This window comes from Tiliqua scincoides, chromosome 4 (genome assembly GCF_035046505.1).
Source record: "Tiliqua scincoides isolate rTilSci1 chromosome 4, rTilSci1.hap2, whole genome shotgun sequence".
Taxonomy (NCBI): domain Eukaryota; kingdom Metazoa; phylum Chordata; class Lepidosauria; order Squamata; family Scincidae; genus Tiliqua; species Tiliqua scincoides.
Window position 1 is genome coordinate 162,086,232 of NC_089824.1, and position 16,593 is coordinate 162,102,824.

Sequence of the window (16,593 nt, forward strand, 5' to 3'; positions counted from 1 at the left end):
GGGTTAATATATTGTTAAGGACTAATATGAAAATAGTGGCCTTTTCGGAGCTGTAGCCCAGAAAGTCCCACCTCTCCATTCCCAGCCATATGCTCTTTGTTGCAACCTTTCTACTTCCATCTGGCAACCCCTCCTACTTCTTGTTTGTGGAACACACAATGAACTGATTTGGGTGTGATGCCATGGATTGGCACTACCTGACTAAGGCTTAGGCTTGTCTGCTCTCTCCTCCCCTTGCATATTCTTGCATCCATAAAATGGCACACCACTCCTTGACGTCGTGCCAAGAAACACTTCTTGGTTTCATCGTGCCCGAAACAGAAACACTAGCATCACACCCTGGTTTGCTGTTGCATCAGAAATAAGGGATGGAATCTGAGCAGATAAGCAGAGGTCTGGAGCTACATCTGAATCAAACCAATGTGGAGGAGCAAATGAGTCCACTCCAGAAACAAATTTTAGGCCTAATGTTGACAAAGAGCACAATTAAGAATGTAGATTGGGAGATTGCACAATTAGTAAATGATCCTCTGAGATGGGGGGGGGGAGTTTCACTAGAAGATTAGTGTATTGGGGAAAGCCTATACTAGAATCTTTTCTGATATGGAATTCTCTGTGTAGGGTTTTCTCCTCATAGGGAAACACTGAGTCATGAAATTTTCCACTTGCAATCTGAAGTGATACCAGTACAAGACAAGTTTTCTCACACAATGAGCTCTCTGTGTAGATCGATCTTGAAACGCTGCCTGAAGGACTACAGCTTGAGCCTAGCACCATATCTGCTGCCTGAATTCCTTGATCCTGTCTTGCTCTTGGTGGAAGAAGCCCATGTTCTTGTCTCTTTTAGTGTTGCCAGTCCAGGCAATGTACAGAAACATGAAAGCAGCATTAAGACAATAGTATCCCTTTTCCAGAGTTTAGTTCTCTTTTCCCCTGTCTTTGACACTAGTCAGAAAAAGTATGTTTTCTGTGTTGTGTTGTCCTCCCCCCCCCCCCCCCCCCCCCGGCGTGGAGCAGCAGTGAATAGAATTTTGCAAAAGAAAATCCTTTTTATTGCCTCTGGCTTCTATGCTCTGGCAGCAATTTGGCAGGGAGGCCTCTCTCTAATACCCATACATTGTGTTAAGTTAGTTGGCTCTTCAGATTTATTAAAGAGATATTCTGAGTAATAATGGTGATCCTGCGTTCAATGGGGATGGGGACCAATTGTTATCTCTGCAAAAAACAAATCCAGTTCTTACAAGAATGCACTGGTAGGACAACTGCATGTGCTGGTTTTGCTTAAATTAGCTAGCATTTTGGAATGACCATTTCAAAAACGTATTTTGGGAGTCAGAATTTTAGTGGATTAATCATCCCCCTTTTAGCAAAATCATATATTTCAATAATTAGATGTGTGTCTTGGCAAACCGTTAGTGTACATTTTCACATTTGAAAAAAGAATGTGTAACTAAATAGGTAAACATTACTATGTATTATTAACAGTGAATGTCATTGCTAATGTCATTGTCATTCCATTACTTGTTGCACTGACATCAAAGTGGCTAAAAGTAAACATTAGCTTACTGATTAAACTTTGCTTCCACCAATTTAACTACAGCTTTAGTTGATTGATTTGCCTATTTACAGCTTGCAGCCCTGGTCTGTAGACCTCTACCTAGTGCTGGGAGAGAAATGAAGGTTATAACCCCTGATGAAGAAAATGACTTAACCCAGTTCAAATGTTTCTGGACCCCATTTGTTTGCCAGAGGTTCCATGTGCTCTCAGAGGCCATTTTGCAGCCCACCCAGAATTGCGTGGAGTAGCGTCCACTTGGAGGTGTATATTCAGGTTCTGTGAGTGGTATGATTGCAATAACTGTTGTGATCACAGTAGCCCTAGTAGCAAAGTGTACCTACAATGAAGGGTAGACTCTGTAAGCATATTGGTGGCTTTACATCTGCTCCTATAGGAAATCATCTGAGGAACAGAAAACAATCTGAACTGATTTGTGAGCAAAGTAGAGTTGTCATCTCCATCACTGGCTTCTTCATTACCAAATGTAGTTTTGAGATTTCAAGACAGAGTTTTAAGATAATTTTTTGGCACATCCATTTGAAGGTGCCCCTACATGACTTGCCGAAGGCTAGGGCACAAAAATACTACAGTACAGCACGGAAGGTAAAATTGGTTCCCAAAACCTGCCAACCCTCAGCTTTTTAAAAATACACATTGACCTCTGAAGGTACTTGTTAATACTGAATTTCTCAAGTGTTGTTTTTCACAATGCCACCAAGGACAGAAACCATACAGCTACCTTCAAGAACCTGACATTGCAGTAGGCAGAAAGGCATGACAAATGTATTTCAATATCTTGTCTGGATCCCATGTCTCAAAATAGCAAGTTTAATACAAAGCTGTCACTGTTGTGGAGAAAGCTGACACCTTAATTGCACACAGGCAGAGCTCTTCGAGTTCAGGTTCCCATAGAAACCCACATTGCCCTGTATTCCTGCATCACAGTAGAATTGTTCATTATAGCACTATTGTACTTATTGTGGCAATGTGACATTCCCTGCAAGCTACAGTGCTATCAGCATGTAAACGAAGGACTGCCACTCCTTCCAAGGTGAACCAGGAACTCATGTTCATACAGGTGGGATGTCTTGGTCAAAAGCCAATCTGAGTGGTCATGCGGAAAAGGTTGTGTTGCTCTGTTCTGAGAAGCATCTTATGTTTTATACAAAGTAGAACCTATTAAGTGCTGGTGTTATAGGTCACATGACTAGGGATAGTTGGGAGTGGTTTGCCTATGACCAAGGATATAACAAAAGACGTGATTCTAGAAGGTGCTGGGGCTTACAACTGCTACCACCAAAAGACTCGGATTCAATGAGTGGGAATTTGTCTTGCAAGGGAGGTCACATGCAGGATGCTTATTTCAACCTACATCTTTTCCTGCTGCGGCACTGAAATGTTTTAGAGGGACAAGGCGCTGTAGGAGAGGGGAAGGTTTTGTCGGGTTACTGAGACAAAGAAAATTACAAAGTGTAGTTCTGAAACCTTGTCTAAACCAAGGCTGTTCCCTTTTACAACTCTTCCTGCCTATACTTCTTGGCAATCAGTACTTCCAACCCAGTCAATTGTAGACAATTTTTTTTAAGAATACCAGTGGTGGAGCTCATAAGTAGGAGAAAAGGGCTGAAAGTTGTGGGACAGCAGGGTTATTCTATTCTGCCTACCTTTACCTGAGCCTTTGGCTATCTTCAGCTGTTTGTGAAGACACAATGACCTGGCTGAAACAATCCCAAAAATACAGTTTTTTGAATAATGAATAACCACATGTCGCCCTCTTTCTGTGCACACCCTACAAAATTGAGTGCTTGTCAGTTTCTTAAACTATAGTTTCCCTCAATAGCCAAACCAATCAGAGATATCCTGGTTTGTTTGGATAACTTCAACCACAGTTCCTTGGACTGGACTGCATGGGAAACTGGTTTAAAAAATTGGGAAGTTTTCATTTCAGTCAGGCACATGACAGGGAATGAAAGAAGGGTACGTGTGGGCTTGTTTGTGATCCAACAATTGTATTTTTAAACCATCTGAACCAGACCAAAGGCTGATTGATTCGAGTGAAGCAGCTAATTTTCAGTGAACTGGAATCAGCTTTGGTTTGCCGGTCTAATCCTGTTAGCAACAGGTCAGCTTGAATATCAGTCTGCCATTTTCCAATAGAACACTAATGCATATTCAACAATGCCCTCGCATCCTATGCTAAATTGCTGTTTTGTAAGCTGGCTGCCGTAGTCACAGCTATATAGATAATTTTCAGCAGTGCCAAATAGGTGCAGAATTGGTGAGGCAGGAGAAGGCAGTTACCTCTAATGCTGTCTGTATTTACAGAGAGTCTGCATTAATATTAGCCAGTCTTCACTGTTACCTGGGGTTTTGTTGCTTGTCCCTGTAATGCTGTGGACTAAATTGGGTTAAGATCCTTGACCAGAATAGTTGTTTTTCCTGGTGGATCCTGTTACAGAGACTGGGGATTGCTAAGGTGGCTCCTGTTCATAAAATCAAGCCTAGATGGCAGATGTTTTGCTAAATGTCATCCAAATCCAAATGTCAAAACAGGCTTCTTATGCTGCATACGTGGAAAACTAACACTTCAGATCCTCTTAGGACCCAGTTGTGTGCCACTGGACTCTTCTGAATGCAGTTCATTTAAAGAATGGTGTGCCATGGTAATATTCCCATTATCCAGTGGTGGAAGGCATGTAGTGCCTGTGTCACATGCCACTGACCCCAAACTGATTTCCATCTCCAAATGCCAGCCATTCAGTTCTAAGGCATTTAAATAATGGCTGGCTACTTGCCAGGGAAAACTGGAGGCATCTGAAATAGTTAGTTCATTCTGCTGCACCTTCTGCAAAGGCAAGGGAAGATTGCAGTTGTGTCTTCAGCACGCAAGTATTGCAGTGGAGGATATGACCTCTGAGTGTGAATGGGAGTGGCAGAGAACGGTTTTCTCCTTTGCTGCACCTTTTTCTTAAGTGCCTTGCTCTTCCAAAGCCAGTCCTACATCTTGGCCTCTGTGCCTTGCCTAACTTCTACACTGGGGCTAACTTGCTCTGATTTGAGTTTTTGCTTGCAACGTCTTTCCAAACTTACGCATCAGATTTCCGATACTTTCCCTCTTAAGGTCTAATGTAGAAACTTTTGCATTGCAGACAGGGGCTGTTCTTTTCTTGCTGGTGACAGTCATAGTGAACATAAAGCTGATTTTAGACACCAGAAGAGCAGCCAGTGAAGAGGAGGAGTCTGCTCAGGAGTATGGTGAGTATGAAACATTGGGACTGGACAGAGCAGTAGAAGGTTTCCTAGCAGAGATCTTGTCAGTGTTTCTGACAAGAAACATTTTCTATCATGTTCAGATCTTTGGACTAATGGGCCGCACAACACCTTCTTAGCCACAGTTACGTTGTATATGTCTGTAGAATGCAGGGTTCTAGGTATGATCTTCAGGTGGCTTGGAAGGAGAAAAATACCTTCCATAGGGAAAGTGTGGGTAGGTGGGTGAAAGAGCACAGTGGTACCTTTCAGGTCTTTGAACCCATCCAGGAATCCTAAATCTTTGATAAAGGAAGGAACAGTGTCTTCTTAAATGTTATGAAAATTCCAAAATGGAAGGGAAGAGGCTTCAAGGTGCATTGAATTGTCACTAATTAAAGGTCTAGATCAGAGATGTCAAACTCATTTCATACAGAGGGCTGAAGTTAGCATTCATGGTCCCGGCTGAGGGTCAGAAGTGACTTCAATAATCAGAAGTGACATTATTAAGCAGATGATGGCCAGAAATAAGCACTTTTTTCTTGCATAGAAACTCATTAGCTGCGAATGACAGAAGAGAAAATGTGCAAATCTTGTTCATATTTTCAAAATATGAGAGAGCCCAATTATCAAGCTGGGAGAGCCCTGTTATAATGGGTGTGTGTGTGTGTGGATAAATTGCTTCCAAGGCTTGTGTTCAGTCCACCGGCCTTATGTTTGACACCCCTGGTCTAGATCCTCTGTATTTGGAGATGAAAGACCTTCTGATTTTTCTGCACCTTCCTCTAGACGATGGCTTGCAGAATCTGGAGATCCCACGACGACCCATCAGTAGTAGGAAAGTTCTGGATATTGAGGTGTACTCCAGTCGCTCCAAGGTCTACGTGGCAGTGGATGGAACAACGGTAAGGGCCTCAACCAGAGCTATAAATGAAGATGGAATAAACAATTTGGGTGTCCTCCTGGCACTAGAAATTCCCTGTCTGTTTGCCCTAAAGCAAAATGCCTTATTCAAATGAGAGAGTCTTCCAAATTTAAACTAGTATTGTTATAGCTAAGCTCTACCAGTCTGGTAGAGTTGTATTTTATTTTCCAAGTTCTTTGGAGTAGAATTGAATTGTGCCTTTTAGCTACAAGTTTTAGCTACAAGTTTTCCTTGGCAGGAAAGGCAATAGTAAAGAGCAGCTTCTAAGACAATTCCCAGTTTACAGAAACTTTTAGCAACTAGTAAGGGAACTGGATAGAATGTTTTCAGGGAGTGGTGGTAAGTACTAAAAGAAGGGAATGTTTTTGAAATTGCCTTTATCATAGTACAGGTTTTGGAAGATGAAGCCCGGGAGCAAGGAAGAGGCATCCATGTGATCGTATTAAATCAGGCTACTGTAAGTGACTTGGCAGAAAATGACTCCTGTATTTTTAAGAGGTCATCTGTGTTCCTTTTTCAGAAGCTAAATGTGAAGCCACTTGCTTATAGTGCAGAGGGTCTTTGCATAAAAGGGGGATTAAACCAGATATAAATAACCAGATTTCAGTAGGGTACTTTGGAGTCCATCCTTTTGAATTTGTGACCATAATACTGGAGAACTCCCAAAAGGGTTTCCCAGGCCTTTATAGCTGCATGGGGCTTTGTGAGACTTGAACTGTGAGCTGGCCCAGTATGTGCCTAAATAGTATCCAGACCCAAGAAGGGAGCCTTGTCTGGAAATTATCATGAAATTTCCAGGGTATAGGAAGCATTGGGTTCACATATTGTTTCTGGACCAGTAATTAGGGAATTTATCAGTCCTTAACTGTAGAACCTAATGGAAAAATGGGGCAATATAGTGCAGTCATGGGGCAAAATTCTTTTGATAACACACTTAAATGCTTATCCAGTCTGTTCTTGACAAATATGAAATGGTGATGCTTATGCCCCTTCAGGGAGGCATTGATTCTGTTGGCCAGCATTTTGTTTGCATTCTGATACGGTTGCAGCAATGGAAACTGGGGTTTAGTTCTGTTTTGTTCTCCCATGTCTTCCCCGCAGATTTTTAGATATTTCAAAGTTGCTTTCATATTCCTTTATTTTTAAAAATAAGACTACTTGCTAAGATACAGGTGTGTTGATGTGAGTCTTGCTAAGATGGACAGTGTTTCTCAGGGAATTTGCACATTGTCTACACTTACTTTAGGGTGTTGCCAAATCGGCCAACTATTTCCCTGGGGAGATGCAGTTTTAACTCTGCCTATGTTGCCAGTGTGCCCTTGTCTTGAATAGGGCTCATCCATTTTCAGCGTTTATATTCCATGTGCCTGCGTTGTAATGCAGCCTTCAAAATTTCCAATAGGGCCATGTGATGGCAAAGCGGGTTTTTGACACCTACTCTCCCCACGAGGATGAAGCTATGGTCCTCTTCCTCAACATGGTGGCCAGAGGTCGCATCCTTATCTTCACTATTAAGGTAAGTAGCTTGGAGTTGCGACTCTCCCCCTGCCCCCCACACACACACTTCTTATTAGGAAAATCTAAACTAATGATGCTGAATGTTCCTCAGCTTGTAACCAGATATGTTTTGATGGCTATCCTAAAGATATAGTGGATGGGGAGTTGTGACAAATACAGGACAGTGAAACCTAAATGTCTGTGGCCCAACAACTTTTTAATAAAAAGTAATGCCAAGTTTCCCAACAAGCTGTTCTCAGAACCACAAAAATGATGCAGCCATGGTCAGTCAGTGCCAAATGACTACTGCAGCTGGTTCCACCTTATAGCTACACACCTGTCCTGCTTCAAAAGCAGGAAACATCTGAGGAAAAGAGATGATAAAAGAATTGTTCTAGTCCCCCACTTCTATCCTGGCTGGCTGAACCAAATAATCTCTGCTGCATAACCTTCCCTAGTGACACTTACAAGCATTTAAGCACTCTGGAGGGAGTTGACTACTGCTGTTACACCAGTCATTTTGAATACCTTCAGCACCTATTTAGCCAAGAATGTGTGGCACTTCTCCTGGATCAGGAGCACATTTCCAAATCTGCTAAACTCTAAGTAGAATATCGGAATAAGCTAGTGAGTTACACTTCCTGTGTCTGATGTAGTCCAAGTTTTTTATCTATGAATAGTTGGAAGCTAGGGCAGAATCCTTGAAGGCTAGCTGCATTGGCCTTGGCCTTTTTCTCCGGTGTTTACAGTGTAAGCCAAGCTAGCACTTGCCAGTCAGAATTCCCTGGTTTGGAAGTCTTTACTTTTTTCCTTTTGATAATTGTTTAATTTTTATTTCCCATGTTTAAAAAATTGGTTAAAACAATGCCCAGACTAGAGTCTAAAACTCTGTAATTGATCAAATCCAGCTTTTTCTGAAGTTGCAAGTAAAAAAAAAAATACTATGAAACTATCAGTAGTGCCTTTTGTGGCTAACTCAGAAAGAAGACAGCAGGTGAACTCTGCTACTAAAAGTTGATGGTAACCAGAAAATGCTGTCTTTTAGCATGCTTTTTCCTTTTTCAGGATGAGGGCTCCTTCCACCTTAAGGATACAGCAAAAAGTCTTCTGAAGAGCTTGGGAAGCCAGATTGCAGCTTCCCTCAGCTGGAGGGACATGTGGACATTTGTGGGGAAGAAAGGAGGTCAGAATCTGGCATTGGCATTAATCTGCAGAGATGGAGGGAATAGGTAGTGTGGTAGAGGCTATTATGTGTTGAAAGGAAGATCCAAGGCTAATTTGATATGTGTTCTCTCTAGCTGGGACAGGCTCTTGTGTAGGAGAGGGACAGTTGATGAGTACAGTCCTTTGTATCCCTGTTTCAAGGAAGGGAAAAGCTCTGCCTGCCAACAGTCTCTGATCTACAAAACAATTGAAAGTATAGGCAGCTGTGATGCCTGATCAGCCTAGAGGGGTGCTTTGTTAATCCTTCTGGTGTTACATGAGGAAAGGGTTCAAGAGGTCAGATGTGGTTTGAATTCCTTGCTGAGTTAGGTAGATCTAGCAGAGTTCATAGAGCAGCTTCTGCTAATAGTTTGGCATTTGTGACTTGTGCCTTTTGTCCTTGATGGGACATCTTCTCTACAGGTGAGGTCTACGGTGAAAAACATGCCAAGTCACCAGCACTTTCCACATGGGGTGAGCCAGTCTTGCTGAAAACCGAAGTCCAGCTGACCTCTGTGGAAGGTATGGAATGCTGATTCATCCCAAGAAAGGACTCGCTTAATGGAGAACAAGAGTAGGACTGGAATAAGGGGGGCAAAAGTCTCCCTTTTTGTACCATATTCAAAGTACTGTAAATCAACATAGTCTCTCAGCATTTGGAGTATGTTCCTGAAAGCCAGTCAAAACACCTGGCCTATCTTTTTTTGTCTCTGCCCAACATTGGTGGTCATCTCTGATCCCTGAGTTTGCTACCCAGAGACTGCTTTTGCTCCACTTCATGGATTTTAAAGCAGGATGCATTGTATCTATTATGATGCACACTCTGGGCCAAGTCATTTGTCTTGATTTCCTCATTGGGCATGGGATTGCTAGATCCAGAGCTGGGACGTTCGGAAGTTCCATCATTCAGCATTCTCCTTATTGCTTCCATCTTGTCTTGAGCCAAATCCAACAAACTGAAAGGGCTTCTTGGGGATGGGTTCTCTACTCCACCTATGCTTTGACATTCTAAACCAGTGATTTTCAACCTTTTTCACCTCACAGCACACTGGCAAGGCACACCATCAGTGTTTTGACAATTGACAAAGCACACTGTGCTGTCAATGGGGGCTCACATCCCCTAATGGTCCTATTGATAAATGACCCTCTCCCAAATTCCCGTGGCACACCTGCGGACCATTCAAGGCACACCAGTGTGCCACAGCACAGTGGTTGAAAATGGCTGTTCTAAACCATCTGTAGTGAGAGTCTGGCTTACTGGAGCAATGGCCAGTTGGGAGGCTTCACTGGTTTCACACTTCCCCACACTTTGCATGAATTCCCTTGTGCTCACAGATGCTGAATGCCACTGGCCTGACACAGAGCTGAACCGACGGAGAAAGCGCTTCTGTAGCAAGGTGGAAGGTTACGGTAGCGTCTGCAGCTGCAAGGACCCCACGCCCATTGAGTTCAATCCTGACCCTGTAAGTACATCTGAACAAGAGTGCCCTTCTTCTCTCCTTTCAGGAGTGCTGTTGATGAGACTGCACAAGAGTTTTACTCTGATATTCCCCAGCTAGCTAAGCAACCTTTGGTGAGCACTAGACGTAACCTCTGACGGTTTCCAAAATACATCATGGGAGCTCCGTTTTGGGGAGGTAACTTCTTGCACATGCCTTTGTGCCTGTCTGGATGACATAGCTCTTTGCAGTACTCTTCTTTCCCCAGTTCACTTGGTCTTCTTTCATCTGTTTTCCCTCCCTGTGCCTTAGCTGCAGTCCTCAAAGAGAGAGACTTCCACCTCCTGCCTCCACACTGCTTACCTTTCATAATTGACCAAAGAGAGGTTTCTTATCAGTTCTAGTCCACTAGCTTTCGAAATGAATCACTTAATTCATTGGGAAGATCCTTGTTCCTAAAATAGATGAATAGTGGTTGGCTGATGAAGTGCTTCTTTGTTTACCTAGCATAGGCATGCTCAGGAGCATCTCTGCACTGTGAATGCTACTGTTCTGTCCCTTATAGAAGTTCTGCGGCAAGGAGAAGCAATATTGACAAGTAGAAAGGGGTTTTTGTTTTTTTTTCTCCTAAAATTCTGGTTTATGTTCTCCTCTGTCTTAGCTCAAAGACAACAAGGTTTTTGATGTGCCAGTTGCTGTCATTGCAGGGAACAGACCCAACTACCTGTACAGGTGGGTGTTCAGCTGTGCTTGTTTGTATTGACACAATGCTGTGTTGGGTTTGCTTATGCTAAAAGCATAACAACAGTCAGACATGGAAAACCCCCCTTCAACTCCTACAAAATTGCTAGGTGGAACAAAGTTCAAAGCAGAAGAGCTTTTGAAGGCATTCTGTTTAGATTCCCAAATGCGATGACAATTTCTTTTGGGACTCTCTTTGGCATACATCAAGGAAAGCCTTTCACAGCTTGGTTAGCTTCCTGGGGCACATGTCTATGCAACCACAGGTGGGGAGGGAGCAGTTTGCAGCAAGTTGCCTTTTGATGGAACAGGTAGAACCCTATCTTTTATTTTTTAAGGAAACCCCATCATGTCTTCTCTAAAGGGCATGCTGGCCATTTCATGCAGTCCAGAATACAGAGATAAAGTGTTTCCTGAGCTTTACCACTCTAAGACTGAAGGATTTGAATCTTCCCCACATGCATACTGCCCTACATGTAGAAAGCTATTAGATCAGGAAGAAGAATTCAAGCTGTAGTTCTCCATGACATGCCAAATTTCTGTGTGAAGAGAGAGACCTTTTCATGGGATGCATTCTAATATTTGGTTTTTCCCATCTGCAGCTTGAAGTGATATAAGTCACTTTATTGATTCTGCTGTCTTGGATAAACTGTCATTAAGAATCACTAGTTAGAGAAGCTGTGTGGCAAAGATCATTAATACCATGTTTCCCAAAAAATAAGACCTGCCCCGAATATAAGACCTAGTTGTGATCAGGGCCAGGACGGGGGGGGGCGGAAGGGGTCCTCGGACAGGAGGACAATGTGACCAGGAACGCTGCACTCCTGCGCGTGCCACCTAGAAAGCACTTGCTGTGCTGCCTTGGACAGAGGACGCTGAGGAGGAGCTGAGGTGGGAAGCTGCAAGTGAGGCAACCCTGCCTACCAGGCTCTGAGGCTCTCCACACTTTCCAGGGAGTAAGTCCCATTAACTATAAAGGGACTCACTTCTGAGTAGACCGGCAGGCAGGGATCCTCCTGGGTGCTGAGGGGATATTTTTGTACGGTATATTTTTGTACATTAATGACTGTAGATTGTTGTACATTTAAAAAAAAAAAAAAAGACCTACCCCGAAAATGAGACCTAGTGTGTCTTTTGGCTCAAAAAAACACAAGACAGTGTCTTATTTTCAGGGAAACATGGCAGCACCCAAAATGTATGCTACGCTTGATACTTTAAATGACAATAACTTTTGGTAATATTCATATTCTTGAAATTGGATTAGTTCATTGTTCATTGTTGAACTTTCCTCCTGCAGGATGCTACGGTCCCTACTATCGGCACAAGGAGTCAATCCACAGATGATTATGGTCTTCATTGATGGATATTATGAGGTAAGGGACTAGATAAGGCATATGCATTAAGACTACAATGTTATATATGCTCCAAGGGCTATTTTTGCAAGAAGAACTCTTGCAAGAGAGTAGCAGTAGGTGGCTTGCTGATTACTCCCTCTCCTTACATGCCTACTCTTCCCATTGGCTCATGAATCTCAACCTTTCTGGTCACAGAATATGTGCTTGAAGGACCATTTGTGCCTGGCTTCTGTTAAATCCACTTCTGTTGGGGTAATGATGATGCATCCTTCTTCCCTTCCTGTTTTGTTTCATAAGAGCAGGGATTCCTTCTTGATAAAAGCAAAATGTCATGAAATTGCCATTGGTGACAGTGCTTACTCTGAAATTTGTTCAAGAACCTTGACTGGTACAGAATGTGGCAGCTGTATTTCACAAGATCTGGTACAAGCCATACTGGTTACGAGTTAGTCCTGAGCCATGTGCTGGGTTTGGACCATCTTTTGTTGTTGTTGTCTTTAGAGCTTTAAATAACACAGGCCAACACACATTTTACTTCCTTAAACGTTACACCAATTCCTGAGTATATTTGGGGTGATGATTCAAAAAATGGCATCCATTTTGCCCTATCACGTCTAGTTTTGGAGACACAGCATAGCCTCTTTAGTGAATGGTTCAAGCAGTTTCCTCATGAGGAAGCCTACACCATGGCTTCCTCATGAGGAAGCTGCTTAAAGCATTCACTAATGAGGCTATACTATATCTCCAAAACTAGACATGATAGGATGCCATTTTTTGAATCAGCAACCCAAATTCTTATCAAACCAATGTAAAATTTGGAAAAAACTTTTCTGACCCTCAGTTTTGTAGGCCAGTGTAATCTGTCTTGTGTACAGATTTTCCTTCCCTTCCCCCCACTTTAAGATCTTTGGGAGGGGGGCAGAGCCAGAGACAACTGAATGGCTGTGTTTTTCTGAGCTCTTGAAAGCTCTTGGGAAAGCATGCTATTTCCTCCCAAAAAACCATGGGTCTGAGGAGGATCTGTGATCAGGAGAGATTCGATCCTACAGATGGTGTATGGTTTCGGAGAAGAAGAGTCAAGCCAGGGGCTGTTATTCTCCAAGGGAACCCAGCCATCAGTGTTGGTGTTGGTGAGGATTCATCTTGAAACTAAACTGAAGGCCCCAGGCAGGGAAAGACTTTGGAAGAACTAAGTGAGTGTTGTTCTGCTGTGTGTGTCTGGCATTGATTGATTAATTGACTGCCTGATTAAGATTAAGTTTAAGATTAAGGCCGACACTGTCAACCCCCGATGCAGTATCAGAAAGATGATGTGGCCCTCCTGCCAAAATGTTTGGACACCCCTGGTTTAGATACGTGGCTTCAGCGATGGGTGCAGCAGAACGGTCAGAGTTTTCTTCCAAAGAACGAGGAAATGTCCCTTTAAAACACAGTCATGTTCCCCATGACTAAAACTCTGCAAACTTTTCTGTAACTTCAGTAACTGTGAAGAATAGTTAGCTATTACCTTTGTTGGTGGCATTTTAAGTATCAGAAGCTTATTGTCGTCATGGAGACTTCTTTGGAGACTACTAATGGTTTGCTGAGGATCAAAATGTTATATGTAAACCTCTCATATCGCCTTTCCTTAACAGGAGCCCATGGATGTGGTGGAATTATTTGGACTGAAGGGAATTCAGCACACCCCAATCAGTATTAAAAATGCCAGAGTTTCTCAGGCAAGTTTTCTTTCATCTTTGTTCTCAGGAATTGTCTTTGTAGTGACAGCTTTCTTGACTGGCTGCCTGTTGTGTTGAACTATGCACCTTGTCAAAAACCACAGTCTGTTCCAATTCCCCTGAAAGACCTTGCTTTGAAGCCACTGGTCTCTGCAGACCCTGCCTCAAGCATATAAGACTTTGCTTGCTAATCATGTACAAACTTCTAGGACTCTCAGCTTGAACCATCAACACACTATAGCGCTAGACCCAAAACTAGTGAACATTTTGCTATTCATTATGAACCCTTTGAGAATGAATGTTTGTTCAATATGTAAGTTGCTTTGTGAATGACTCTTGGTTAAAAAATGTTATGTCAATATTCTTGATGGCACTCTGCCTGCAGTGTATTATTCTAGATAGGCCAGAATCATGTGGTCAGGTTAGAGATGTATGACTTGCTCACTGTAGTAGTACACTGATAGCAATTTATCGTTGCTCACTGAGTGAGAATGGAACAAGTTCTAAGAGATGCTCAGATTCTTTGTAACATGTGACCATGTCTTTTTTCTTCATAGCACTACAAAGCCAGTTTGACTGCAACATTCAGCTTGCATCCAGTATGTGTCACTTGTCTTTTCTCAGTCGTGGTGGGCTTGTTCACTCGGGTCTGGAGAATCCTCTTTCTGATAATGGTTGCTTGTGCAGTCTGGGGAATATATTCTGGTAGCCAAGAGCATAATCGTCTTTTGAGGAGCCATTGTTGAAGTACATCAAGTAGAAATAGATATGGGTAGTGACACTGGCTCTCAAACTGTTTTTTGGAAACGTATGGTTTTTTTATGGCCTGGAAAAAGTCATGTTCATCCTGTATGAAGTAATGTGTATTTGAACTGAAATACAGTTTTGTTAGGTTCATTTGGTTATTTAAAATGCCACATTGGGTTCTTGCCAATGGGGTACTGGCAATAATGAGGTTTTTGGGACTTGCTGAATGTCCTCATCAATTGGATGATAATATTCCCCCCTCCCTGAGAATACTGGCTCCCATTGGCCATGTTCTCATTCTTTCTCCCCTTTCCCCCTCTTTCTAGGATGCCAAATTTGCTGTGGTGCTGGAAGAAGACCTAGACATTTCTATTGACTTTTTCAGGTATTGACTGAGCCTGTAACTTAAGCTCTACCTTTCCTTGATTCCATTTTGTCAACAAAGAGCATTAGCAGGACCATGATGTGTGTGTTAGCTCAGTCTGATCAAACTGATTTTTGGTTGCTACTTTCAGCTGTGAGAACAAAGTCAGTGGAAACAGTGTGAGATGGAACTGGCTGTGCATTGCTCAGATAAAGAGAATGGTGCATAAGACCTGCTCAAAGCAGCCCATTAGAGTTCTAAAAGGGAAGAAAAATCAACTGGACCAAGCCTTATAGCCAAATTGATCATTACTCAAGTTGTCTGGGCTACCCACTTTAACTTGTACGCAACTTAATTTTGGATGCATTGATTTCATTGAATGTCCACGCTTGCTTGACGGACTTGCCAGGGTTGACTTTGTTCCATGTGATTTTGTTCAAATGAGGTTACCAATTTTAGGACCATTGCTGACTGTGAACTTACTCTTATTGGTGTAACTGAGGTTGACTTACATGCTGCTGGGGGGAAAAAAACCTGTTTCTTTTTTAAATTCAGCTTCCTAAGCCAGTCCATCTATCTGCTAGAAGAAGATGACAGCTTGTACTGCATCTCTGCCTGGAACGACCAGGTACATAGAGTTTGGCTCTTGATTCCCCTCTCTGCCTTTGGGTTGCCTCTTCTTATTCTCCTTTCCCACCCTCCTTTCCTATGCTCAGTAGAAGCCTTCCTGCCCCCACCACCACCACACACACTTCAGGTGGGATGACAATGTTTTTTTAAGTATCCCCGTTGGGGAGGGTTTCTTAAATGTTTCTCTTTGGGGCCTTTAGGGTTATGAGCACACAGCTGAAGACCCTTCTCTCCTTTATCGTGTGGAGACCATGCCAGGCCTGGGTTGGGTACTGCGGAAGACCCTCTACAAGGATGAGTTGGAGCCCAAATGGCCAACGCCAGAAAAAGTCAGTGTTTCTTTATCTCTACTTAAGGAACAAGGCCTGATTTATTTATTTTTCTATTGCCAAATATTGAGTAGGAGACCATATGCAGTGACTGTGAATGCTGCACTACAATTCTTTTTGCAGCATTAGGGCTATGGGTAACCTTTAGTACACCACTTAGAAATTTTCAGTTTTGAATTTACAAGCATTTTATTTTAAGGTGTGAGTTATTTTGAGATAACATCTGACCTGCATCATAGCCTAACTTTTTCTTCAAAGTACGCCTGGGGCATTTTTATCCTCAGGTTTGGAAGCCATGGGTTTGGCTCATTGCAGGTTCTGAACCCATGCTAGAGGGCCCCACCTAACCTCCCGGACGCAACTGAAAGTACCTTTCTTACACCTCCACAGGGGCTTTCTCAGGCCCAGGGAGATTGCATGCAATCTCTCCAGGCCTTAGAATACCCCCAGGTGCTTCCAGTCATAGCTGGAGGTCAGGTGAGGGCCCTGACCCATGGCTTCAGTTATCTGTGGGTTTCAGCATCTGCTGGAGTTCCAGGAACAGAACCCCCACAGATGCCAATGGCTGACTGTACAGGTTGAGTCTCCTTATTCACACGGGTTCCATTCCCAGAACTCACATGGATGGCAAAAAATGCACTATAGTAAATCAATTTTAAAAAACAAAGTCTCTCTGCCCTGGTGATTTTAATAACAGCCTTGCTGACCTTTGTGATATAATTTAACTAATTAATTAGTTAAATAAGACAGAGTCATTAGACAAACAATCCATCTATCAGTCTCTGTCCAAGCGCTTAGAAAGGCTTCACTCCAAGCCAGTGACCCCTCCCTTCACCCA

At 42.8% G+C, this 16,593-nt stretch overlaps 1 protein-coding gene across 1 annotated transcript in view; it reads left to right on the plus strand.

Moving 5' to 3' along the window:
- Positions 1–16,593, plus strand: part of POMGNT1 (protein O-linked mannose N-acetylglucosaminyltransferase 1 (beta 1,2-)) — a 30,493-nt gene that overhangs the window by 5,217 nt on the left and 8,683 nt on the right. The window contains exons 3-16 of the mRNA XM_066623938.1: positions 4,708–4,813; positions 5,597–5,712; positions 6,124–6,189; positions 7,135–7,248; positions 8,295–8,412; positions 8,856–8,954; positions 9,768–9,895; positions 10,533–10,603; positions 11,910–11,985; positions 13,602–13,685; positions 14,243–14,284; positions 14,759–14,817; positions 15,352–15,424; positions 15,627–15,755. Coding sequence (XP_066480035.1) covers positions 4,708–4,813; positions 5,597–5,712; positions 6,124–6,189; positions 7,135–7,248; positions 8,295–8,412; positions 8,856–8,954; positions 9,768–9,895; positions 10,533–10,603; positions 11,910–11,985; positions 13,602–13,685; positions 14,243–14,284; positions 14,759–14,817; positions 15,352–15,424; positions 15,627–15,755 — 1,281 coding nt within the window. The remainder of the gene's footprint in view (positions 1–4,707; positions 4,814–5,596; positions 5,713–6,123; positions 6,190–7,134; positions 7,249–8,294; positions 8,413–8,855; positions 8,955–9,767; positions 9,896–10,532; positions 10,604–11,909; positions 11,986–13,601; positions 13,686–14,242; positions 14,285–14,758; positions 14,818–15,351; positions 15,425–15,626; positions 15,756–16,593) is intronic.